This window comes from Stegodyphus dumicola, chromosome 5, assembly GCF_044657685.1.
Source record: "Stegodyphus dumicola isolate Sdum_Otavi_A_Nest chromosome 5, ASM4465768v1".
Taxonomy (NCBI): Eukaryota; Metazoa; Arthropoda; class Arachnida; order Araneae; family Eresidae; genus Stegodyphus; species Stegodyphus dumicola.
In genome coordinates this window covers 16,754,321-16,780,852 of record NC_140772.1, presented here as the reverse complement: position 1 = coordinate 16,780,852, position 26,532 = coordinate 16,754,321, and the positions used below count along the sequence as shown (strand labels likewise).

Below are 26,532 nucleotides of genomic sequence, written 5' to 3'. Positions count from 1 at the left end.
CTATTAGTTGAAAAATTTGAGTTTCGCTCCAACGAAATGCAGCCATGTTTATTATTCCAAATGAGGAGAAAAGCATGTGATCACTCAAAGCAATCTTATTGGTTAGAGACTCCGATTTTATCGTACGCTAGTGAGCAGTGAGCACCAGTTCTGAAATCACGCCAGAGAACATGACCAATTTTTGGCGCATGCGCAAATCCTTAAAATTGTTGCTCTAGGAGAAAGTCAGCTGAGAAAATCACTTCGTGTAGACGGGTCTTTATACAACCAGCTTTAGGAAACATTGATGTAACATTCATGAAAAAGCAAGCAAATATTTTCCAGCATTCGTTAAAGAAAGAAAAGAATAGATACAGTGACAAAGGAGATTTCGTAATCATGAAATTTCAAGAAAAAGGAAGAGAGAAAACATTCCTATAAATAGAATAGTACTTTGCTATTTTTTTTTCTCGAAGCTCCAAAACTCCAGATTTCGAGAAAGTTTCCAATTCAGATTCTTGACACCAAACAACTGATGTTTATTCCATGTAACAGAAGGGTCATCTGAAAACTGAACTAGGAGTAATTTACAGAAGGTCAGATTTTCAAAATATGATTGGTGCTATTAGCCTTCTACAGTTTATTATTGAAAACAACTATGTTTTCGGAGACCTACAAACTGTTGCTAACTATTGCAATGACCACTGCTGAAGCAGGGAGATGCATCTCAACTCTAAAATGAGTTAAGACATTTTTAAGAGTCACTTTGAGCAAGGACAGGCTAAATGCTCTAGCCATGCTCCCAATTGAAAAAAGCATGATAAATAACTACCTAAATTCAATGAAAAAGTAAAAAAAAAAAAAAAAACTGGATTTCATTTACAAAACTTGTACTTGACTATTTTGTTATCAACATTCAAAGGTATATTATAAGCAATATTATTGATTTATTACATTCCATCATAAGAAATAAAATATTACAATTCTTTTACCTATGAGAACTTGTTTTGTTTTAATTTCGTTGTTTTCATAAGTTGTAAAAATGCAAATCTATTTTGAACTGTAAATTACAAAGTGAAAATGCAAATGTATTTTAATTTGTAAATTATATCATATTTGCATATTTAATTTTTTTAATTTGTTTTGGGAACCTGTATTTAAATAATCCATGAACCACCACTGTGTGGGCTAGAGAAATTAAATTAAAAATTATGATTATGTAGTAATTTATAGGGAGTTGGTTTAAATTTCTTCCCTAAAATAATTTATAGGAAATGATATTCTACATAATTAATGCTGACTTGGAACATACTGCATTCATTATGCAAGACTGTACTAACAAACAAGAAATTTGACAGCTGTTTAAAGGCTAGTGATTTATATTTAACAGACGATGCGAATAAAAGAGGTAGAATTTTTTAGAATTGTGTATTTTATCTAACAATGCACTAATAGTTGCATGTGCATTATGACGGTACGTAATGGGGGCTGTTTTGGAATTCCCATGAAGCAAATGATCAAATTGCATGAAAATGCATTCTTAAAGATTGCGACAGCTGTTTCCTTTATTTATTGCTGGTCTGAAGAATATACATTTCGTAAGTTTTGTTGTTCTTACAGTTCTTGTCTTGATATACAGGTCCTGTATCTCCGAATATAACTACTCATTGATGCAGTTATCTGTGAGAAGCATGTGTGTCTAGCATAGCAAAAGAAGAATGTCAAAAAATTTGTTTTTCCAAATAAAAGCAATTCTTTGATTTTTTTTAAAGTTAAAACAAGTCAGTGTGCACATTAGACCAGTGCCAAGTTTCTGTGCAATGCCAAGAATTCTGCAATTCTCTGTTACTTTTAATAAGCTTAAACAGGCAGCTATGTACAGGGACCAAGAAAATAGAAACTTAATTGTTTTGTTGTGGGTATTTGTTGCAAAATTATAGTATTAGTGTATTTGTGACTGTTTTATGAAATTTTAAGTGTTTCCTTGTGGATTTAAAAAACAAATACTGTGCCATTTTTTATATTTCATGCATTTTTATTTTGTTAATTTGTTGCTGTTTTATGTAATTTTCAGTGGGGCCATTTTTTTAAAATGGCTACTGTTTTTCACATGTTACTTTGGCAAAAAAGTAGTCACCAGCAATTCGCCACTTTGTGGAAGCGTTGGGCAGATAATGCAAAAGTACTTTTATTTTTTATCTCCCTTTTTTTTGTTTTTTGTTTAGTATTAAATTCTTGGGATTTTTTTTAATAAATGGATAATGTACACTTCATTAAAAGTGCCTTAAAAGTATGATCATATGATTTGCACAGTATTCTTATTAGTTGGTATTTGAAAATTAATTAAAAATTTTTAAAACAGCTACTTTTCTTTTCCTCTTGTTATTTATTGGCTTGCAATATTGAATTTTCTTTTATTTTTGGAGCACTTTTCTCTTAATTTAAAATTCTTTTTAAAGTCTGTTTTATATTGTATTTTTATATTTCGTTAGATATAGTTTTATTATGCTAACTTGTCTAAAATATCTGGTTGTAACAAAAGTTTTCCACCAAAAAACGTTCTTCATAAAGTTAGGGGGGGGGAACATGAAAACAGTACATTTAGTGCAAATAGTAAACACCACCTAAAGCTATGGTTTTCTGCCAACATTTTGATGGTTTTTCATAGTCTTCAGCCCAGAAACTTGGTGGCCACGAGTTCCAAAAACAGATCAAACTCATTTCTGATGTCCTGAGCAGAATGGAAGATAGCACCAGCTAGATATAGCTGCAGGTGTGAAAGAAAGGTAGAAGTCTGAAGAAGGGATGTCATGGCCATAAAGGGAGGGTGGCAAAAGATCCCATTCGAGTCCCTACACAGTCCATCTGATGAATGCAGACACATGTGGTCTTGTGTTATCTTGATGGAACACTGCGATTTTGTGCGGTAATTCAGTTCAAAATTTTTCTTTGATAGCAGCATCAACACAGATTAGCATCTGGCTTTACACCTTACTATATAGGGCTTTACACCTTACTATATAGGGTTTTATATTTTTCCCGATACTCTTTGTGGATAATACCATGGCAATCCCACCCGATACAAAGCATGATTTTTTTGTTAGTCAAACTGCATTTTACAACATTGCCAACAAGCTCACTACATGCAGAACAATCCCCTTTTCAGCCTGTGGTGTTGAAGTAAAGTGTGCATCACAAGTGACGATCTGGTCCATTATTTTGTCTTTGTGTTGATATTCAAGAAGATTAGTGTAGAGGGTTTGATGGGTTTTATAACCTGGTTTTAAAAAACTGATTTTTGAAATATATTCGTCACATTCGAAAACCGGTTTTCTTAATTAAGAACCAGTTTAAAGAATTGATATTATAATGTAAAAATTTATTTTAAACTTATTTGATTTGCTATTCATTCTCTGCAACTGACAGCAAACACACTTTTTTAATGCTGGCCAGTGCTTGTGCACTGTGCACTGCACAGCTATATCTGCGCACATGGAAACACATGTCTAACCAATTTATTTTGTGTTACTACATATGTGTACTTAAAACTTACTAGTGTACTTAAGACCGAAATTATTCAGTTACCTGGAAAGGTATTGTCTAGTGTATTTCCAAATTCTTATGTGGGAACCAATTCTGATGAAGAGCAAATCGAAGAAACTGCTCATTAGAGTAATGCTTTTTTAAAAGAAGCCATGGGAAAATGATTTATGAGTTTCTTGAAGACCTTGAAAAGAAACTTATAAATCCAGCAAAACTGAAAGCTGAATTTTCATTATTTGAGACAACGAATAAAAGAACAAAAGACTTAGGTTTGTTATTTGAAGTCCTGAAAACTATAAAACCAAGCTCAGTAGCTTATGAACGAGTATTTTCAATTTCAGGCAATGTTGTGTCCAAAATAAGCACAAGACTTAGCCATCGTTCTGTAGATATTTTATTTTTTTGAAAATCCTGTTTCTTAGGATAAATTAAAATTAGTGAAAATAATATAAATATTATTTGAAATTTTTGTTCGAGTTTTCTTTATTTTGTGTAAGTGATATGTATATGCAATCCTTAATTTTTTCTTTGTTTTTTTCGCTTCGATATTGATTTCTTTTTTTTATTTTATATAAATTAAATAAAATATTTTCCCCTATATATATATATATATATATATATATATATATATATATATATATATATATATATATATATATATATATTTTTTTTTTTTTGACAAAAATTTGTAAACCAATTAAAACTGGTTTTTTGGAAAATATTGAATCTGGTTTTTCAAAAAATTTGTTTTTTATATAAACCCTATTAGTGCACATTGAGCAAATTAGTGGCTTGAACACATATGACCTTATCTGCTTGAGTCAGCTCATGCAGCATCCAGCGATTGAACTTGCATATCAAGTTCATGTGATGCATAATGTGATCAATGGACATGCCACTGAGCAACTCCTTAGCAAGCTCTCGATTGGTTGCATACTGATCTTCTCCCACAAGTTCTCGCAGGTGGGCCTCATCAACATCAGTAGGCCAGCCAGTGTGCTGTGCATCTTGAGTGTCTAATCTTTGTTTTTTAACTTTCGGTGCCAAACCTTCACCGTGTCACATGATACAACATTAGTCCTTGAAGCTGTATACATGATTTGGTGACATTCTGTAGCTGACTTTTTGCAACAGAACTGAAAGTAAATGATGGTTCTAATCTGGTAGCATGATAGCCCCATTTCAGCCACCTTAATGATAATTATATATTTTTACAAATTTGACAACACAGTGTTCTAAAACAACTTTCTTTCAAATGCAAAAAATCGTTTGGCAAAATATGATTAAACATGGCAACAAGAACTGTTTATGGGAATGCTATTTGCAGTGGCGGAAAACTTTAGTTAAAAACCTGATATATAAGTATCCAAGCTCTTTATTTATGTATGCATTTTTTGCAGCTAAGGGAATAAAACTGCAATCAAGTAGGGAGATGATTGCTTTAGGTAATAAAATCATTTGTATTTTACTTTTATTGTTTATTCGTGTTTGAGATGTCAAAATTTATTTCAAAATTTATATGCATTTTAAATTGCATTTAATAAGTTATGCCTGAAAATTATCATGATGCATCAATTATTATCATTATTTGTTGTATTTTAATTATTATTTTCTATTTTTGTTGTATTTCTTTTTATATAAATTTGTATATTTTTATCTCTTTTATAAGTAAAAAAATTGTGTAACAATAGAACTTTTGCATACTTTACAAATCTTCACACATATTAGACACTGCTTCCTAAAGTTAATGCAACTTTTAAGAACTTAATTTTCTTCATTCTGTGCGTCTGCTTTTGTCATGCTTATCGTGTCAAAAGTTGTTTACGTGTAAAAAACTAGCATAATTAGTAATTGAATTAATATAAAAATTAATAAAATATAGCATTAGTATGAAATTTATTGAGAAGGTTAATGAATTCAAATAATTTAAATTTACGTCTAAAATAGCTGTATGCAAGTCTTTTGTACTAAGTGTGGATATTTTTATCTTTTTATAATAGTTTTTCCAAATTATATTAGTTCAATTTCTTTATAAATGTAATAATATTTTATAAAACTGAAGTAGCAGTTAAGTGATGTAAAATTAATTACAGCATGAAAATTCTCATTAGATTTTTTCTCCCCTATTGTGCAGGAATGGGCAACTTAATGGGTTCATTTGTGTCTTCCTATCCTGTAACAGGAAGTTTCTCTAGGTAACTGAATTTCATTGAAGTTGATTACTCTTTTGAAATGATAATCTTAACTAGTAAATATGTATGCATTTCTCAAAAAAGAAAAATTTCATTTAAAGATTCTTGAATAATTCATAATGAAAGTATAATGAAAGTAAGCTGTTCAACACAGCCTACTAAAATATCATATCAACATCAGAATAAAATGCCATATATTTTTTAATTAGCACTAGAACGTTTTAGCAGACAGAGAATTTATTGTTAGGTAAATAAGTTTATAACTTAGCATTAAAGAATCATAACACTATAATCATAATTAAAAATTATTTTATAAAAATAAATGTAAAAAATAGTTTGAACTAAGAAACTGCCATCTTAATGCATGGGCCTGCTGGGTATATGCCTGGGGGCCTTATGCTAATCTCTGTATGTCATTTGACTAGCTCTTGATAGAAATCTATTTGGCATTTAAATTAATTCTGTATAATATAAACTGAAATTATATTTCTTCTCTCTCTCTCTCTTTTTTTTTTTTTTTTTTTTTTTTATAAAGGCTGTAAAATATTTTTTACAGATTTAGGAATATTCTCACTAATTGCAAGGTCAGAATTGAATAATTATTGTTTAACTTGAATAGAAATATTACTTAGTTTTGAACTCCGTTTCTGCCACGGGATTTACTTTCTAAATGCTAATACACACTATGGCTGCTGTTGTCTGTTACTTTAAAATAGGAACTTCAAGATCATTTTCTGTTGTTCAACTTGCGTCCCAACCTTGAGTTGCCTAATTTTTTTTCTGCACTTCATTTCTGTTTAATCTGTTTTGCTTCATGAAAAATGTGAACGATGTGTGACTTGAACTACAGTCTGAAATAAGGTGAAGAAGATAAGTGTCATATGGTGATGACAATATATGTTATGATCACAAATGGGAAGGGTTGGTAATGAGCCTGAGCCTTAATTTTTAAGTAACACGATAGCAAAGGAGTGACATCTCCTCCATAATTTTAAGGTTGGGTTACTTCCAAGCTAGTCGGTTACAGCTTGGGTGTAGTATTGTAATATCTAATTATTTTTTAGACTTTGTTTATAGTGAAAGTAGCTTTGGAAATCAGTGCGGTAGTATTGTTTTCAGATATTATAAATAAGTAGCTGAAATACCCAGCATTGCATGGGCTTTATGAATAGTGAACTGCCTTCAGTTAGGGAGATAGAGGTATTTTTTTCGGAATTCTCAGGTAGACACTTGCTTTCCTCTTATTTTGGTTTAAGATGGCCATTGACGGGCCCAATGCTAATGGCTCAAGCCAAAATATTTCATGAAGAAATAAACTTAAAAACTGAGTGCACATTTTCAACAGAGTAGTTAACCAAATTTTAAAGTCACTGCAGCATAATGCAATTAAAAATTTCAGGTGAAAAACCTTCGTACTTCATACCTTCATACTGAAGCTGCTGAACAATTTGCAGATGAATTCATTGAACTCATTAATAGTGAAACGTTATCTCCAGGAAAAATTTACAATACCGATGAAACTGGGCTTTTCTGGCAATATGTACCATGAAATACCTTGGCAAACTCTCTGCAGAAAAAGCTCCAGACGATGTCTGAGATTCCAAAGTTAGACTAACAATTTTAAGATGCCCAAATGCTGCAGGAGCGAACAAGTGTTAACTTTTAGAAATGGGAAAAATACACGACCTCAAGCATTTAATGGAGTAAAGATTTTCCCATTATATTTCAGGCAAATAAAAGAGCATATGAATGACTTAAGCATTAATGTATGATTGGTTTGAAAATCATTTTGTACTATGGGCTCGGCAAAATTTCAATTTGGTTGGTTTACCTGATGACACAAAAATTATCCTAATTGTGGATAATTGTGCGGCTCATATTTCACTTAAAGATTTAATGAAATTTCACTTAAAGATTTAATGAATAACAAGGTTACATTAAAACCTTGTTATTCTTTCCTCCAGACTGTATGTCCATCATTCAGCGTATGGATATTGGAATAGTGCACGCGCTGATATGCAAATATAATGTAGCATTTTTTAAATCATTGTTAAATTTCTTGAATAATGGCATGACTATTCAAGAATTTTAAAAAAGAATATTTTAGCATAAAATTGGCTGTGTGGCGCATCGCAAGGTTGTGGGAGAATGTGCCACCAGATATTTTAAAAAATGCTTGGAATAATTTCTGGCCAGCTACCATAATTCATGGTGAGGATGATGATGATAGCCATGAATTTCAAGGCTTTCGGATATTGTAAACCACAGGTGAAATTTTTCAGTTAATGGATTTTGTAAAGAAATGTGGAAAAGCGGTAATAAATGAAGATGTTATAACAGAAGATTTTCATCGCGATGACAATGCTCCAATCATCAATCAATTAACGGACGGCGAAATCTGTAGTATGTTTCTAAATCCAGGAAATACCCCTCCCGATAGTGAAGAAAGTGACAGAGAGGTTACTGAAGACGAAAAAATTTCAATTGACAAGTTAGTTAAAATTCTACACGGCAACTACAGGACTTCAACAGTGGAACTTTGTATCTGAACAAGAAATTATGTCTATCTATAGAATTGAAGAGAAAGTATTAGCACAAAAAATGAAGCAACTGAAACAGTTTACATTCAAAGAAATGTTTAGTAAAGTAAACAAATAAATACTAAGCTTTTTTTTTTTTTTTTTTTTTTTTTTGTAAATTTTGATACCCTTTAGATCATAAATGCTTCATTATTTCATAAATCATGATTTCCTGTTTTTAATTTTATAATTTCTACATGCCATCTTACTAGATTTATACTGATGATCTAATATCCAGAAAAATCCCAAATCTGGAATCGCCGAAGTCCCGACGAGTCTAGATCTGTGACTTTGTACTGTATATGTGCTTGATGTATAAATCATTCGTATTCGATGATTGTATGAATCTGTATATAGACTGTATATCTAAACTAATATTGCACGGAAAATGCAGTAATTTTTTTTTAAATGTATTTGAGTTCTCTAGGTATTCTGTATGGCTGCAAATCTTTATAGGAATAATAGCTTTTATCACTAGCTTAATGTTGAATCTGTGTCTGAAATTGTCTTGAAGAAATATAAATGATGTAATATTTTAGAGAAACTGGTGACTTAGTAGTTGCATAGAGAAACTTGCAGTCATATATTAACTGTGATTCTGAGTTAACACATTGGATTTCTAGACAAAACAATTCTTAAGAAACTCATTCTTATTATAAATTACACAAGGCAATGGGTGCAATTTCTGTTCCTCTTCTTAATCACTGTCTATTCTACATCTTAATAATATTATGATGGATGATACCTTAACAAGAAGCAAACAAGAGTGAGAATGTGACACATTCAAAATGAAATCCTGGGAGGAAGAAAAAAAAATTATGGTTTCCAAATAAGTTCTGTTTCTCTGTGTTTTGCATTTTGATTAGGTAATTAATAACTAAAATTATGTTTGGTTATTCCTGTGACAAGATCACATAGATGCTCTTAGTCTGGCTTTCTTGGGGGGGGAGTCATTTCAGAATGCAATGGTATCTCTTTCATACATAAGGAGAAATCCTGTTGAAATGAGGTCTCTTTGTTAATGGCTCTGGTTTCAGCTTAAAAGCTCACTCCAAAGATTCTAGGAACAGAAGTCTTTTACTGGAGTTAGAATGCGCACACCTTTAAAGTTAGTTTGTTTGAGAAGAGCCAGGACTTTCCTGCTGGAGCTATGAGCATTTTGGAATACATTATAAATTCGCAAAGCCTTCTAAAAGACTAGTTTGTAAAAGAATTTCTGGATTTCTATTTCAGCTGCATTTTATGCTTGGAAACTGAAGAATGAAATTAAATTATCCAAAAATTTTTGAATAATATATTTTTCTTTTTTAATATTGTAAACAGAGGAAAGCATAACTTTTGCTATATATTTTTAATAAAGAATGTATATCTGATAAGTTATTGAATCAAATACACAATTTGTTTAAAAAGATGTGAAATGCCTGAAAAATTTAACAATTGTTTAAGTATTAAACTGAAACTGAGTAAAATAGTGTGTGACTTCTCCTGTAATCTGAACATCACATTTCTTTTAGTCTTTAACATTAATAAACTGTAAGGATTTATTTTATTCTAACCAATTATTTTTAGTTTGATTTTCTTGTACCTCCTGATTTCAGTTTCCTGCTGGAATGCAAATTTTGTAATGACATAGCATTCAAATTTAAAAGTGTTTCAGAAGCAGTATTTAAGCTTCGTGTCTAGAGTTTGTTTTTTAATTTTAAAGACAAATGATATGTGTAGTATATACATTACAAAGTCTTTAATCTGGACTCATCGGGACTTCAACGATTTCGGATTAGGGTTTTTTCTGGATTATAGATCATCAATTTAAATCTGGTAAGATAGCATGCAGAAATTATAAAATTAAAAATATGAAACTGTAATTTATGAAATAAAGAGCAATTATGATCTAAAGGGTATCAAAATTGACCAAAAAAAAAGCTTAATATTTATTTGTTTACTTTATTAAACATTTCTTTCAATGCAAGTTGTTTAAGTTGCTTCGTTTTATCTGCTAATACTTTCTCTTTAATTCTATAAACAGACATAATTTCTTGTTCAGTTACAAAGTTCCACTGTTCAAGTCCTGTAATTGCTGTGCCGAGAATACCAAATAACTTGTCAATCGAAATTTTTTCATTTTCACTAAACTCTCTGTCACTTTCTACATGCCTTTATCCATTTTTTGCAGCAATTCCACTTTTTGTTTGATGGACATTGAAACATGCTTTCGTTTTGTAGATCCTTTGGCAGCTCCAGAATCAAAAACTCTTTTTGACATAATCAAAAGTTCAAGCTTACTTTTTATAAAATTGCTCTAACAGTCTGCAAAAAACGATAAGCCGGATCCAATTAGAAGATTAAGGAACAACGCAATCTGCAACATTAACTGAAATAGATAATTAGATAATTTTAGCCTAGCTTATACTGTCCTACTGTCCATTATACATTAAACGCGCATGCATAAATGTATTATGCGCATGCGTAGATGCATATGCGAATGCATAAATGCTACGCTTGCGCAGAAAGTTTGTAGCTTTGAGGTCCAGATTATAGATCATTCTGGATTATAGACGTCCGGATTAAAGACTTTATACTGTACAGTCAAAAGTCGTTAATTCGGACACCCATAATCCGGAATAATCTATAATCCGGATCTCAAAGCAATAAACTTTCTGCGCATGCGTAGCGTTCACGCATGCGCACCGGCGTTTGCGAGTGCGCGTAACACCTTTACAGATGCAAATATGTTTTTGCGCATGCGCGTTTAATGTGTAACGAACGGTATAATCTAAGCAAAAATTATTTAATTCAGTTAATGTTGCAGATTGCGTTGTTCCTTAATCTTCGAATTGGATCCGGCTTATTATTTTTTGCGGACTGTTAGAGCAATTTCATAAAAGTAAGCTTGAACTTTCGATTATGTCAAATAGAATTTCCGATATATATTTACTAATATGTAATTTGTATCTACAAAGCGAAAGTATGTTTTGAAATCCGAAATGTGTTTATCATTTTCACGCCGGGGATTGGAAGTTGATCTGTCAGCACTATCCTTATCTTCAGGGCAGATGTTTTTATTTTATTTGGCTTATAATTCCTTACTAAGTGTAGTATTTCATTTCGATGTACTCCGTCTTTGATATGATTTAAATCAAGTTCCTCGTCATTATAATTCGCTTCCGATAGTGAAGAAAGTGACCCACAGGTTATTGAAAACGAAAACAACACAGCAATTATAGGACTTGAACCGCGGAACTTTGTAACTAAACAAGAAATTATGTCCGTTTAATAGAATTAAAGAGAAAGTATTATCACATGAAACGAAGCAACTTACATTGAAAGAAATGTTTAATAAAGTAAACAAATAAATATTAAGCTTTTTCTTTTTGTAAATTTTGATACCCTTTAGATCATAATTGTTCTTTATTTTATAAATTACGGTTTCATATTTTTAATTTTGTAATTTCTGCATGCCATCTTACCAGATTTAAACTGATGATCTATAATCCGGAAAAATCGATAATCCGGAATTGTCAAAGTCCCGACGAGTCCGGATTAACGACTTTTGACTGTATTAGCTTTTCCCTCAATAGAAAAAGGTTGTTGAATGTAATAGAATTGAATTTTAAGTATAATTAGTTTTAAAATAAAGAAATAGTTTTTTTGAGGGGTGGGGAGGCTTTTCTGATGTAATGAAATGATATATTATCTTTTAATTTATATGATGTTATCTTTCATTATAAATTGAAATTTTAAATCTTAAAAAGTTTCATTTTATATTTAGGTCTGTGATAAATAATGCTAGTGGTGTAAGAACTCCTTTAGGTGGGATAATTTCAGGTATGAAAAATTGTTGTATATGTAATTTTATATGAACTTTGTTAATTCAAATTAAAAATGAATGTTTAATTATCTTCATTAGGAACATTTGTTCTACTTGCTTTGTGTGTAATTGCACCATTGTTTCATTATATTCCAAAATCATGTCTTTCTGCAATTATATTTTCTGCTGTGATATTTATGATCCATTACGAAGATGTGCCTGCAATGTGGAAAACAAATAGTGAGTTGATTAATCTTTTTTTATTTTTATAAAATTCTATTTATATATTTCTTATATTTTTTAGCGCAAGAAAAATAACTCTTTCTTTCCCCAATATTCTAAATTTGTAACTTTCTAATTAACTTCAGTTACATTTTAAAATGTGTTTAAATAATTTAAAATTATATGTGATATTATATGTGACATTATATGTTTGATGTCTATATGCCATTGTTTGCATTCATTAGATTTCATCATTGTGAGTTTTCTTGCACTAACTGTGATAGCCTTTGATCTGTATCACCTTTTACAATATCTCAATTGTAGGGTCTCCCTCCCGTCTTTCCCTTCTGCCGAACCACTTGAGAGCATCAAGAATAAACAACAGTAAAAATGGAAAAAAAAAAAAAAAAAAAAAAACTAAGTTATAAATGGCTTTAAAGAATGTTTACTAGGGAACTTAAATAATGATATTGAGTTTACACTTGCGTGAAACCATAAATTTGAACTTTTTGAGGAGTTAGAGTTTATCTGGTCGATATTATCTGCTATCACTACTATTATCTTATTCATTTATTTTTCTTTTTAATTTTCTGTAGATAGTTTTGTTTTATGCTGATAGCTTGTGATATTAATTTTTGCACTGTATTTAACCAGGAGTTATTTTATGTATTAAATTTAGTTTATGGACACATTTTTAATTTTGTCCAGTGTTAATGTTTAAACATTGTTTTATTTTACCCAAGTCCTTCATTTCAAACCTAAGAGGTTTTTTAATGCATATCAAAAAAGATTTACTTTTAGTTAGAATTATGGAATCGCCTACATGTATAGCTATTATGATACAGTCATCTGTTCCTTCCCATACATAAAGACAATTGTCAGACATTAATTTTTCAAATTTGAATTCCTGCACAGTTTCATCTAATTTTATATTCCACATCAGTCCTGCTTGTTTAAGTCCATGGATTGACTTTTTCAGCTTGCAGACTTTGCCTTTAGCTGTCAAAAAAATCATCTGGTTGGGATATGAATATCTTTTTATCAATATTCCCTTTCAAATAAGCTTTTTGATGTTTCTTCAGATCATATATGGCTGCTAATATGAGCAGAGTATGCGTAAAATTATAGAGAACTACAGGTGAAAATATTTCTATGAAGTTAATGCCGTACTTCTCCCAGCATCCTTTGGTGATGAGTGTGGCATATACTGATTTACAGTGTAATCTGCCTTTCATTGTATTCATAATGTCCATGTGCAGCCATTTGCTTTTCTATTACAGTCAAAAGTCGTTAATTCAGACATCCATAATCCGGACCTCAAAGCTACAAACTTTCTGCGCATGCGTCAACGTCTGCGAAACGTGTGCGCGTGCGCAAAATACATTTACGAATGCGCGTTTAATGTATAAAGGACGGTATAAGCTAAGCTAAAATTATCTAATTCAGTTAATGTTGCAGATTGCGTTGTTCCTAAATCTTCGAATTGGATTCGGCATATTATTTTTTGCAGACTGTTAGAGCAATTTTATAAAAGTAAGCTTGAACTTTCGATTATGTCAAATAGAATTTCTGATATATATTTACTAATATGTAAAGGATCTACAAAGCGAAAGTATGTTTCGAAGTTTATTAAACAAAAAGTGGAATTGCTGCAAAAAAATGGATAAAGGCTTATCCCTTGTTTATCTAAACTTTAATGTTTATCTAAACTTTGTTTATCTTTAACGCCGCGGTGCACAATGAATTGGAAGTTGATCTGTCAGCACTATCCTGATCTTCAGGCCAGATGTTTTTATTTTATTAGGCTTATAATTTCGTACTATATGTAGTATTTCATCTCGATGTACTCCGTCTTTGATATGATTTAAATCAAATTCCTCGTCATTATAATTCACTTCCGATAGCGAAGAAAGTGACAGAGGTTATTGAAAACGAAAAAATTTCAATTGATAAATTAGTCGGTATTCTCGACACAACAATTATAGGTCTTGAACAGCGGAACTTTGTAACTGAACAAGAAATTATGTCTGTTTGTAGAATTAAAGAGAATGTATTATCACATAAAAAAAACAAAGCAACTTAAATAGCTTACACTAAAAGAAATGTTTAATAAATTAAACAAATAAATATTAAGCTTTTTTTTTTTTTTTTTTTTTGTAAATTTTGATACCCTTTAGATCATAATTGTTCTTTATTTCATAAATTATCATTTCATATTTTTAATTTTATAATTTCTGCATGCCATCGTAGCAGATATAAACTGATGATCTATAATCTGGAAAAATCGATAATCCGGAATCACCGAAGTCCCGACGAGTCCGGATTAACGACTTTTGACTGTATCTGGTAATTTTTTTAATTCCCACATATTGTTTCACATTAAGGAATTACAGTCTCTTGTAGCAGCTCTCCCTTTATCTGCATATGGTCTGAACAAAGCTTCTACAGGTTTTAGACCCACACAAATTTCAGCATTTAACAAATTAGTATTTTTTCCCTTCCTAATATATAGTCTTTCTGGTCTGCCTGGTTTTCCCATTTTCAGAAATGTAAATTTTCCTTATTTCCTGATCCTCTTTCTGAACTTTGACCCTGAATTTCACTTTCTTCAACAATTGCTCTTCCTTCACTTCAGAATTCTTATCAGCTTCCAAATTTTCTTCTGTAGGAATAAATTTGATAAATTCCTCTTTGTTAGCTGAGTTTCTTGTTTCAGTTCAGGCAGGTCCAAATATCGAATATCACGATTTTGTGTTACTTCATAGGTTCCAGGTTCCATTGGTATATATATATATATATTCATACTTTCTCAGAATATACTAATAAGAATGTATTCTTTACTTTTTGTGAGAAATTAGTTTTTCCTATTCAAATTGGTTAATGCAAAAGGTTTACTTCCCATGATCTTGAAATGCACTACTGTAGCCTTTCTTTTAGACCATATTTTTTCAGACACTTTTTATCTACTTTTAGCATGACATTGATTATGTATGTAAATGATTGTCGATACCTTTTCTGCTCATTTGCCTTAGGGTAGTTTTGATTTGAACAACAGACATCTGGCCATTTCAACTATGATGCAACTCTGTTCTGTTGCAATCTATGCTCAGTTAGGAATTGGCATGTAATACCCTCCTTTTCCAAGAATTGGTTGAATCGATGTCTTTTGATTTCTTTCCCATTATCACTTCAGAGTATTTTCAGTTGCTTCCATATCGGTAAACCTGAAATTTGTACTTTTTAAATTCTTCAAAGACTTCTGACCTTTTCTGTAGGACATACACTGTAATTTTCAGTGATTTGTCATCAATGAACATTATGAAATATTTTATATCATCTAAAGATATGCTTTTTATCAAACCATAGATATCTGTGCACGAGTTCAAGAATGTAATAATTTTCTGCAGTTCTTTTTTCGGTAATGGTAACTAAGTTTGTTTGCATTTTGCATATGTTTTTCAAAATAAGTAGACCATGCGCAATCATTTTAGTTGCAATACTTTTAAATCAGCTTGATGTAAGTGACCACACTTTTCTTACATAATTTCAATTTACTGGTTGGTTACTTTTGCATTCTTAGTCTTTACTTTTACATCGCTGCAGTATTTAGTAACTAAGACTTTCTGTTCTTGGCAGTTTTCCTGTGCTTAAAATTGGTTACTACAGTCAAAAGTCGTTTTTTCCGGATTATAGATCATCAATTTAAATCTCGTAAGATGGCATGCAGAAATTCTAAAATTAAAAATATGAAACCGTAATTTATGAAATAAAGAACAATTATGATCTAAAGGGTATCAAAATTTAGAAAAAAAAAGCTTAATATTTATTTCATTTCTTTCAATGTAAGTTGTTTAAGTTGCTTCGTTTTATGAGATAATACTTTCTCTTTAATTCTATAAACAGACATAAATTCTTGTTCAGTTACAAAGTTCCGCTGTTCAAGTCTCGTAATTGCTTTGCCGAGAATACCGACTAACTTGTCAATCGAAATTTTTTCGTTTTCACTAACCTCTCTGTCACCTTCTTCATGTCTTTATCCATTTTTTGCAGCAATTCCACTTTTTGTTTGATGGACATCCGAACATACTTTCGTTTTGTAGATCCTTTGGGAGCTCCAGTATCGGAAATTCTATTTGACATAATCGAAAGTTCAAGTTTACTTTTATAAAATTGCTCTTACAGTCTGCAAAAAATAATAAGCCGGAAATAATTTGAAGATTAAGGAACAATGCAATCATCAGCATTAACTGAAATAGATAATTTTAGCATATACCGTCCGTTATACATAAAATGTGCACGCGAAAACGTATTCTGTGCTTGCGCACACACATATGCGCAGTAGTAAAGGTCTTACGCGCACGCGTAAACACCTATGCGCATGTGTGAATGCGGCGCATGCGCAGAAAGTTTTTAGCTTTCCGGTCCGGATTATAGATCATTCCGGATTATGGGTGTCCGAATTAATGACTTTTGACTGTATTATATTATTGTAGTAGCCAGACAGTTTGTCACGAGATTCTACACAGCTCTGAAACTGTCAATTTCTTCAACTACATGATAGGATAATACTTAGGAATTCCCGTGTGTCAAAACCTGTTTCTACAAGTTTATCAACAGTTTCATTGACAGAAGTTTAGTGACACTGTGTTGTTTCATTCACATTCATCTTTTTCGAGGTAAGTTGCTTCATAGTGCTTACATTAGTTGTAGGGTCTTCCATCTGATGAATTTCATGCAGTTTCATTCATGCTTCATATAAAGCTTTGCACATTTTTATGTGCACTACCTCAGATGATTTCACACTCAGAGCAATAATTGCTAAAGCTTCCTGATCTTTTTGGACCCATTTGTCAAGTTTGTGTTTGTTAGTTTTGGAAGTTATTTGAAATTTCAGTAAAACCAAGAAAAAAAACTAATTTTCATTACTTCCTGGACTGTAACCTTCTGTTTGTGGTTTGTCAGAGGGATGATTAAGTAGTTGGTTTTTTTGTGCACCAAAAGGAGGTACTAAATGTAAGACAATAACAAAAGGTTTTCATTGGCACTTAACAGGATAGACGAACAAGCCACATTAACCTAAAGAAAAGAAAAAGTGATGTAACAGGGGCATCATATCAGATGCATTGTATTATCTGGATTTGTCATATTCTATTGGATCTACTTTGGCATTACATTAAGTCATCAGATACTTGACTGCTAATTGGTGCAATACTTGGCTGCTATAATAATGCATTACATTACATCATAGTAGATATGGTCTGGACAGAAAGCGGACGCTGTAAGGCAACTAAATCCACACCAAGATTCTTTGCATCACAACATCACACCATGATGGAATGAACTCCAGCTATGACCACAACAATATGCAGAATAGTAACCACATGAATAGCCACATCGGGATGGCACGTAGCTGTAGCTTCTATTACTTCTAATTTTATACAGTTGTCTTTTTGTTTTCAGCACTGTGCAGACACAAAGGGAAATGTAAATTTCCCAACAAGTTCAGTAACAAAATACTTTCAAAGTGGTGGTTCACAGTTGTAGATGAATCAATGCTTATTCTGTTTAAAGATTCAGTTTCTACTTCAAAATCAATGCAATTTTTATGATGACTTTTAAGTATTTAGCATACAATCAAAATGACTTTTAAGTATTTAGCATACATATTATTCAACATACGATTGTTAGTTATACATATAAAATTATCTTTATAGCAAAATAAAAATTTATAACATCTGTTACTTAGCACTCTTCCATTTACATTATTAAATTTTTTATTGACATTTGACCTAATATCAAATATTTTAAGTTGTAACACATCTAATTTATTTCAAATAAACTTTGAGAACCTTCAATAAAGTAGTTTAACCACCCTAAAATGACTACCCATGAGTGTTTTAGAAAAATAATTTATGATAGTAGTGTGCTTGTTTTTCATATTAAAAAAATGCCAGCCACTTTCAAAGGTGATTATGTATAGTAGATCGTTGCTAGCTTTTGTTGTATGCAATACAGATTTTGATTTATATAAAAAAATTTGACACCTTCATCTGTAACTGTATGCATATTTATGTTATAACATGATTTGGTTCACATTTTGAAAATATTTTCATATAGTAGTTTTTATAAAAGCTTATATGTATATCAGGTAAATATATATCTCACTTTTAACTATTTAATTGAGATTGTAAAATTCTATGTTTTTAAAAAAACTTTTTTCCCCCTTAGAAGTGGAACTCATTCCATTTTTAACTACATTCATTTGTTCCTTTGCTTTGGGACTTGAAGTAAGTTGGTTTTAATGAAGTTTTAGAAAATTTGATTTTAGTTAGTTCAAGTATTTTAATTTTTAGCTGTAAGCAGAATTCTGTAAAGAGTTTCTCATCGAATTTCCATTTTATTTTTTGTATTGAAATGCTTTTTTAAAATTAGAATTCATTTTCTTACAGTATGGCCTTTTATTTGGTGTGGCAGTAGCACTTGCTATATTGCTATACAAACAAAATAAACCAAATACCACTGTGTCTATTAAAAAGGTATTTAAAATTATTAATATTTGTTGTTAAAATATGCTCAGCTTATTTGCTTTTGTTTTATTTTGCCATAATATAATAAAGAGCACTTTGAATATTTTCTAGAGATATCCCACATAGTATGGAAATTATCTCTATTAGTGTGATAAATATAGTTTGAAGTTTGTATTTTGTAGGAAAGAGATTGCTTAAACAGGAATTGTGTGTGAAAAAGTATAAGTGCAATTTAGATTATTTAAGTATTTTATAGTATTTCAAATATAACTGGTTTTCTTTGAGAAAATGTTGGGTTGGAAATATCTGATTTGAGAAAATCTTGTGCTTGTGAAAATTATGTGTGTTTTTACATTCATATTTTTAGCTCAAAAGGGCTGTTAGTCTTAAAAAATGTGATTTTGCATTGCTTCACTTTTCATTCAAATCTGTTGCCATTCAGCAAAATGTTAGATATTTATCTAACTTTAATCTGACTGTTATTGATTAACAAACCAAGTTATTTTAAAGCAATAAATGCAGTTCAAAATATGAATTTTTTTTTACTTTTTAATGCATGCATTTTTAAATGATGCTTTCATTCAATTAAAAAATTAAATATTTTAATCAAATTGCATTATATATTTTTCAGTTTTAAAATACTATATAGGAGCTATATAATTTCCCAGTCTTAAATTTGTATTCATCTAGTATTCTATCAAATGTTTCGCTATCCACTTGGGGAATTTGTATTGACAATCCCTACTGATAAATCATATTAAACCTTAAAAGAGTTTTTTGGGGGGCAATGGTTAAAATCTGAACACTTTAAGATTTTAATATTTTTAGCATGGTTTATAAATTTTATGAAACTATGAATTAAATATATTTTCAGTAATCAAAATTTCTGAAAACTTATTGATAAAATTTCTGTGATGGCAAAAAGTATTGACAAAAGTTAAAATCTATTATTCCTTTATTTCAAACTGGCAGTACATTTTCTTAATATAATTAATCATTTTCTTAGTAAAATAATTAATTCAATATAATTATTTTAATAAAGCATTTACTTATTATAATTATTTTATAAATAATGTATAAAAAATCAAGATCTTATTATTCAAAGGGAATTTCAGTTTTGTTGTTGATTTTTGCGAATACATTTTTATTTTTAGCGTTTAATTTCATTTTAATCTTTTTTTATTTTACCTAATTGTTTGCAAAGAAATTTCCTAATAATTAAAATGCAGCTCTATTGACTTCTTTTAACAGTGGAATTTAATTTTTGTACTAATAAATTAAAATTTCACATTTCGTAAAGTGATGAAATTATTCCAATAGGATTAATTATACTATAATCCAAATAGAATATTAAGACGTATTAACAACCCCTGAAAGTATTTCATTTTATTGTAAATTCCAATTTGACTGATGAAAATAATGCGAGTTATTACCATATTTACTCGCATAATAGTTGCACTTTTTTGCCAATTTTTCATTGTGAAAGTATTGATGCGACTATTATATTATGCGGGGAAATCTAGTACACAATATTGTACACTTTTGGTGATTTTTTTCTGCTTAAACACAATGGTGCAACTATTATGCAAATAAACATGGTAAGTTATTTATTCCTGAAATCTAATCATGTGTAACAGGAAATCCATTAAAAACTTTTCTAAAGTTGTGTAAGAATGTGAATTTTAATCATTTAGTAATAAATATATAAAGTGGAAAATGATAGTTTTTGTTCCAATAAATATTTTTCAAAAAGAAAGTGTGAAGAATTTTGAAATTTTGTGCTGCTGATATCTAGCAGTCTGATGTTATGTTGCTGATATCTAGCTTGTATGCTTACAGAACGATGATGGATATACATTTATTCATGTGTACCCTGAGAGCAGTATATATTTTCCTTCCTCAGATCGTTTTAAAGGAATAGTGTCCAAAGCTTTGCTTAGTAAGTAAATTTTATGAAAGTTAATAAATGGCCTTTGTGTTCATATTAAATTTTTATTAATCTTTTTTTTTAATAATATAGATGTTCCAGACCGATCCAAATGTACAGTAATTATTCATGGGAACAATTTGAAGGAAATAGATTATACTACAGCAATGGTAAAAGATTTTTATAATCCGTAACTGTATGATTACATTGTGTAAATTTAATATAATTGCAATAAAAGAAAATACTTTTATACATTAAAAGCTCCATATGTTATCACTTGCATAGTACATCATTTATTTTATGCTTTTATAAATTCTGAAAATACCAAATTTGACGACTTGAGTAATAACTGGTGCTTTTGTTCTTTTATTTTATACTAAAGTATTAAATATTTTTAAATTTCAGATGCACCATAATTGATAGCATCAGAGTCATAAAAGTACAGTATACTTCTTGATAAAAAAAGTACTTTTTTCCAAAATGTATTCAGCCTACAGGTTTTGATAAGACATGAAAAAAAAAAAAAAAAAAAATGCCAGAATATGAGTTCTTTAGGTAGGATATTGCATTTTAAAGATTGAAATTTTTTAATGAAATTGTTGCATACTCTTAGCATTCTTTAGAGTTCCAGGTTGTGTTATTTTTCCTGGTAAGAGAAAGATGAAAACATCATTAATTTGATGATTAAAGCAAGCAAGGATCAGCAATGTTGAATTTTTTGGAAACTTTCTGAAAATAATTTTTGAAATCAAATGGAATTAAAACTGTTATATATCAGTGTAAAAATAACATGCAAACAAGTAAACACATTTATTTCTGTATATCGTAATTTGAATTTTATAAGAAAGATTTTATGATTAATTTAAGTCTTTTTTTTTTTTAAACTTGTAAGGATTATGTTCATTTTATTAACAGTTAAATTTTGAGTTAAACTTCCTTTTCTATCACTTCTTAATTTCAACTTACCACTTCCGGCCAGAACATAGTTTTAGAATCATGTCTGAATGCTAATGAGGAAGAGCGGTATTCAAGCACAAAGTCCTACTGTCTTAGTGAAAGAGATACCAGATATTCTGACTGCACACTTCCGCCGTTTTAGGCTACTCTCTCATAAGCTATTATTATGCTTGGCCATACTTTAGGCCCTTGATACCTTCGCAGTCAATTAGCGATAAGGGGCCAATTCCATTAGAATCTTGATAGCTGTGGCTCTTTAGATAAGATTAGTTTAATTCTTAGTTTCTTAATTTGAAGCCCGAGTGTCGGCTTTATTGTGCAACTCCAAGACGGAGTTCTGTTAAGTCCTATTTGAATAATAAAGGGTCTTTTAAACCCTTTCCAAGTTTATTTTGTCTTGCAAACTCAAGCGATTATTTGCATACTAGTTCTTAAAATTCTTCACTTTCAACTGTAACGTAGAATTACACAGTTGGGAATCCTACAAACTCTTTTTTAGAAGTCATTCTGTTTAATATGACATTTTTAAAATAGTCCCAAGATTGATGTACTCACGAAAATTTACCATAGTAATTTTCTGATGCATAATTCTATTGAAATAATTAATCAGACTGAGAAGTTAAAAAATTTTGTACACATGGCAAAATCCTGATCGTAATTCTTTTTAAAAGCCATTTTCTTTAACTGAAGGTATAGGATTTTAAATGAATCGCCATATTTGCTGGCTGGGTGGAGACACACCCTCTTTTTTATACACATTTTTTAAGGATAAAACTTTATTACTCATCATTATAATGAATTTACAGTATTTTAACTATAAAATAATAATTTAGATCAGGGTTTCTCAACCAGTGGTACACAAAGAGGCAAAGTATATTTAACTATAAAATTCAAAAATTAAAACCCCAAAATCCTGATTGAGTTCTTTTCTCTAACAATTGTAAATTTATGTGATTTGAGCAATGTTCAAGAGTGTTGGTGGTAGTATTACTTTGTAGTGGTGATACTACATATTTTAAATTTTTGTTTAGATGGTACACGTTAGTCAAAAGGTTGAGAACCGCTGATTTAGATCCTGATTACGCCCAGTTTTTATCATTTTCTTGGTTGGGGGTGGCCCAAAATGCCTCTCTGCAGACCAATTTTCATATTCTTTAGCATATGCAATCATACGTAGCTTGTATGCTACGTTATAGCAATGCCAACGTAGTTTTTGAGCCATAACTTGCCAACAAATTTAAGAAAATTGAACAGTAGAAATTTCATACACTTAAAATTGGAAAGTTTAAATGAACCCAGCTGTTATCATCGATGACAGCGCATGCACATTCACTGAACTCTACATAACTAATATTCCCTTTCTCGGCAACAAAACAAGAAAAAATTGCATAACTTCGAATAGAGGAAATTTTCAGATATGAATGTAATCAAAAACTGAGTGTCGACGTATAAGACATACCCTATTTTTCAGACCTATTTTCAAAGAAAAAAAGTGTGTCTTATACGGAAGTAAATAAGGTATTTATTATTTTTTTATGGCAGGCACTAGCCTGCCATAAAATTAAATGCCATTTTTAAGCTCTTGTCACTACTAAGGCCAGAAGTGGTGGTCATTTTATTATAGAAACACCTAATAGGTGGCCTTACATCCATGCCTTCTCTGGGATTCGAACCTGGGTCCTTCATTATCAGTCAGCTCCCCTAACCACTTTACCATCTGGGTGGCATTAAATTTTCTTAATAAAAATATTTTTATAATTTATTCATAAAATTTATGTTATCAAATGTTTAAGGGAAAAATTAACCACCTTCTGAATTTACTCTTGATTGGTATTGAAATCTTTAGAACTTTTTTTTTTCACAGTAAAATTGTCAGTTATTAACATATTGTTGCGTGTAGATGATTGAATAACTAGTTGATCTATGTAGCTATAACTGTATCTGACCCTCATATGCTATAACTGTATCTAGGCTACTATAACTGCTATAACTGTATCTAGGATTGTTCATAATAGATTGAATGCACACAGGTCTGATGATAGGTTAATAAAATTTATTTTATCAAATGGAACACTTCAGAGTTCTAGAACTTTCCACAGAAATACAGGTATTCATAGTATCACAGAGTACAGTCAGTTATTACATTTCAGACCACTAAGAACATCAAACACAGCAGTGCAAAGGACATCTAAGAGGCAAAACTTTCATGGATTTCTTAATACCCTGAAGTCGCTGTGAACTAATAACTCACAACAACAACTGATGCTCTCTTCAATTTTATACAGTTTTTCTCCAGCCAAGACATCTACTGTTTCCTGCTTGTCAAAATTACTGGAAGTAGCCTAGATACAGTTATAGCGTATGAGGGCTAGATACAGTTATAGCTACATAGATCAACTAGTTATTCAATTTCTGTTCCCATTGCAATTATATTGGGACTCGACCAAAATAAGTTTGGCTACTTCTACCCAAATTTGGCAACAAAAATTAGTCGCTAAAGCCATTACTAGCTTGGCAGTATTTCGTAAATTTAGCGAGATAATGTTAAATAGATTTAACATTATCTAAATATTAAATGTTAAATAGATTTGCCCCTGTATTCTTTTTTTCAGGTGGAGCATCATTTCTTTAGACTTTGTATAATTTCCCTCAAATTATCAATAGATGTACAAAATTTATAATGATATTAACTGCTGAAATGTAATAAATATACAGGGTTATTCAAACAGTATTTTAAATCATTGTAATAAATTCATTTTTAAGCACAGATATAAAACAGGTTTAAAAGCAAGGAAAACACAAATATTTTCTTTTCTCTGCAACCTGTATTGAGTATGGAAGGTTTGGCGGTGCTGTGATCACTAGAATGAAAAATGGCATCTCAGGAAGAGAAGACGTTTTGTGTTTTGCAGTATGTGAAATCAGAATCTGTAATTTGGGTCCAAAGTCCATTTCGCTGGTGATTTCAAAAAGATAGTCCAACTGAAAAGCATTCAAAAGTGGTAATACCATTTTGAAGAAACAAGCTGTCTTTGTAAAGGCAAAAGCATAGGGAGGCTACATGATAGTAACGGAAATATGGAAAAGATAAGAGCGACACTTCTACGCAGCCAAAAGAAATCAACTAATGAAGTGAGTTATGAACGGAATTTTTGTAAACAATGGTGTGGTGTGTTTTGACAAAATAATTGAAAGTGAAACCCTACAGAATACAGATAACTCAAGCTTTAATTCTTAGCGAGCAGGACCAATGAATGGAGTTTCGCATGAACATGAGGAACAAATGTGAACGTGTGAATGGTTTTCACCCATCTTGTATTCAGTGATGAAGCAACTTTCCATATTAGCAGGAAAGTGAACTGGAACAGTGTGCAAATCTGTAGAAAAGAAATTTCTCTTTGTACTGTGGAGCATGAACAAGATTTTTGCTAAAATAATGAACGTGTTTTGTAGTATAATGTATAAATAGAGTCGCAAAACGAGCATTTTGATTGAGAAGAGAACCACTGAAAATTCCTTAGCATGTTGTGGAAAAAAAAAAAAAAAAAGGAATCTTAATGTGTAGGATACATCAACATATTATAGGGCAGTTTGCTATATATAGGACTGATTACATGACAGCTGTAGTGTCAAACTCTTTCTGATTTTAAAAGAGTACCATGGATATATATTTAATAAAAGAATGTGCTTTTATTTGTGTAAATCAAATTTAAAGATTTGATTATTTTTATTTTTAGGGCATTCAAAATATGGTTAAAAGCATGAAGGCAGAAAGTACTGAAGTTATTCTTTGGTTGACAGATGTGAGTCTGCAGTTTATAAATAGTTGTAACTGGATGTATATATGTAATAAGATATTAATAAGAATAAATGGTACTTTTCCGTTTTGCCAGTGCAGGCGATTAAAGTCGCCAATAATGGTACAGCTGGTACCAAACAGAATTGCTTGATACGGCAGTAAATGTACACCATTTTGTCCATTCATCAACTCATTTCTACCTAAATAATCTCTCAAAAATTTAAACACAACCAAACAAGTTTATTAGACCAAAATAATAACATTTTACAGCTGTTGCCACTTCAGCAAAAATAAAAAGGAAATTAATATTACACTGGTTGAATGTAGATGAACAATGCTATACTTTACAAGAATATCCTCGCTGGTAACCTTTTGCGCCTCAGTTCCAAAATAAGTCGCCGCCATTTCTTATCAGATTGATTGTCTCTTTCATTATTAGCATACAATTACATCAAATTTTTACCAGATAGTTCAATTTTATGCCCTAAGGCCATTCGTGGTAATTAAGTCAATTAGGATGAAATCACACCGCTCACCCGAAGGCGAAAATATAGAAAAGGCAAAGTCAAGGGTTAAATTCATCCATTCTAATCAGAATGCATTAAAGAAGTGAAGCACTGCGGTTTTACATAATTTCTGAGTAAGCTATTCGTATGAATTGAAATAATTCTTGCATTTAACCCTCTGAGTGATATGAGTGGTTTTATCCGGTCATCAGAAGTTTTGCTACTTGGCATATATTAGCTTATAATTAAAGATATTTTGCTTTCTTATTTTCTTTAATAATGTAAATATCATCTTAATGAATGTACGTTTATGAAAATACAGACTAAAATAAGTAATTTAGAAACTCAATTAATAAATCCTGGGCCCACCAGCGGCCGAGCGGTAAAGACGCTGAACACTGGTAGTTCGGTCTGAGGTTCGAATCCCGCGAATGGGCTGGCTGCATGGGCGTTTTCGTGGTTTTCCCCATGTGTAACGTGTATACGAGCCAGT

At 30.8% G+C, this 26,532-nt stretch overlaps 1 protein-coding gene across 3 annotated transcripts in view; it reads left to right on the top strand.

The window, feature by feature from the left end:
- Positions 1–26,532, top strand: part of LOC118197066 (sodium-independent sulfate anion transporter-like) — an 85,458-nt gene that overhangs the window by 39,182 nt on the left and 19,744 nt on the right. For 2 of the 3 annotated variants that reach the window (XM_035368546.2, XM_035368549.2), the window contains exons 10-18: positions 4,923–4,967; positions 5,657–5,717; positions 12,063–12,118; positions 12,201–12,341; positions 18,552–18,610; positions 18,773–18,859; positions 20,690–20,789; positions 20,871–20,947; positions 25,472–25,537. In XM_035368546.2, the coding sequence (XP_035224437.1) occupies positions 4,923–4,967; positions 5,657–5,717; positions 12,063–12,118; positions 12,201–12,341; positions 18,552–18,610; positions 18,773–18,859; positions 20,690–20,789; positions 20,871–20,947; positions 25,472–25,537 (692 nt within the window). The remainder of the gene's footprint in view (positions 1–4,922; positions 4,968–5,656; positions 5,718–12,062; positions 12,119–12,200; positions 12,342–18,551; positions 18,611–18,772; positions 18,860–20,689; positions 20,790–20,870; positions 20,948–25,471; positions 25,538–26,532) is intronic. The other variant, XM_035368547.2, reaches the window with a different exon arrangement.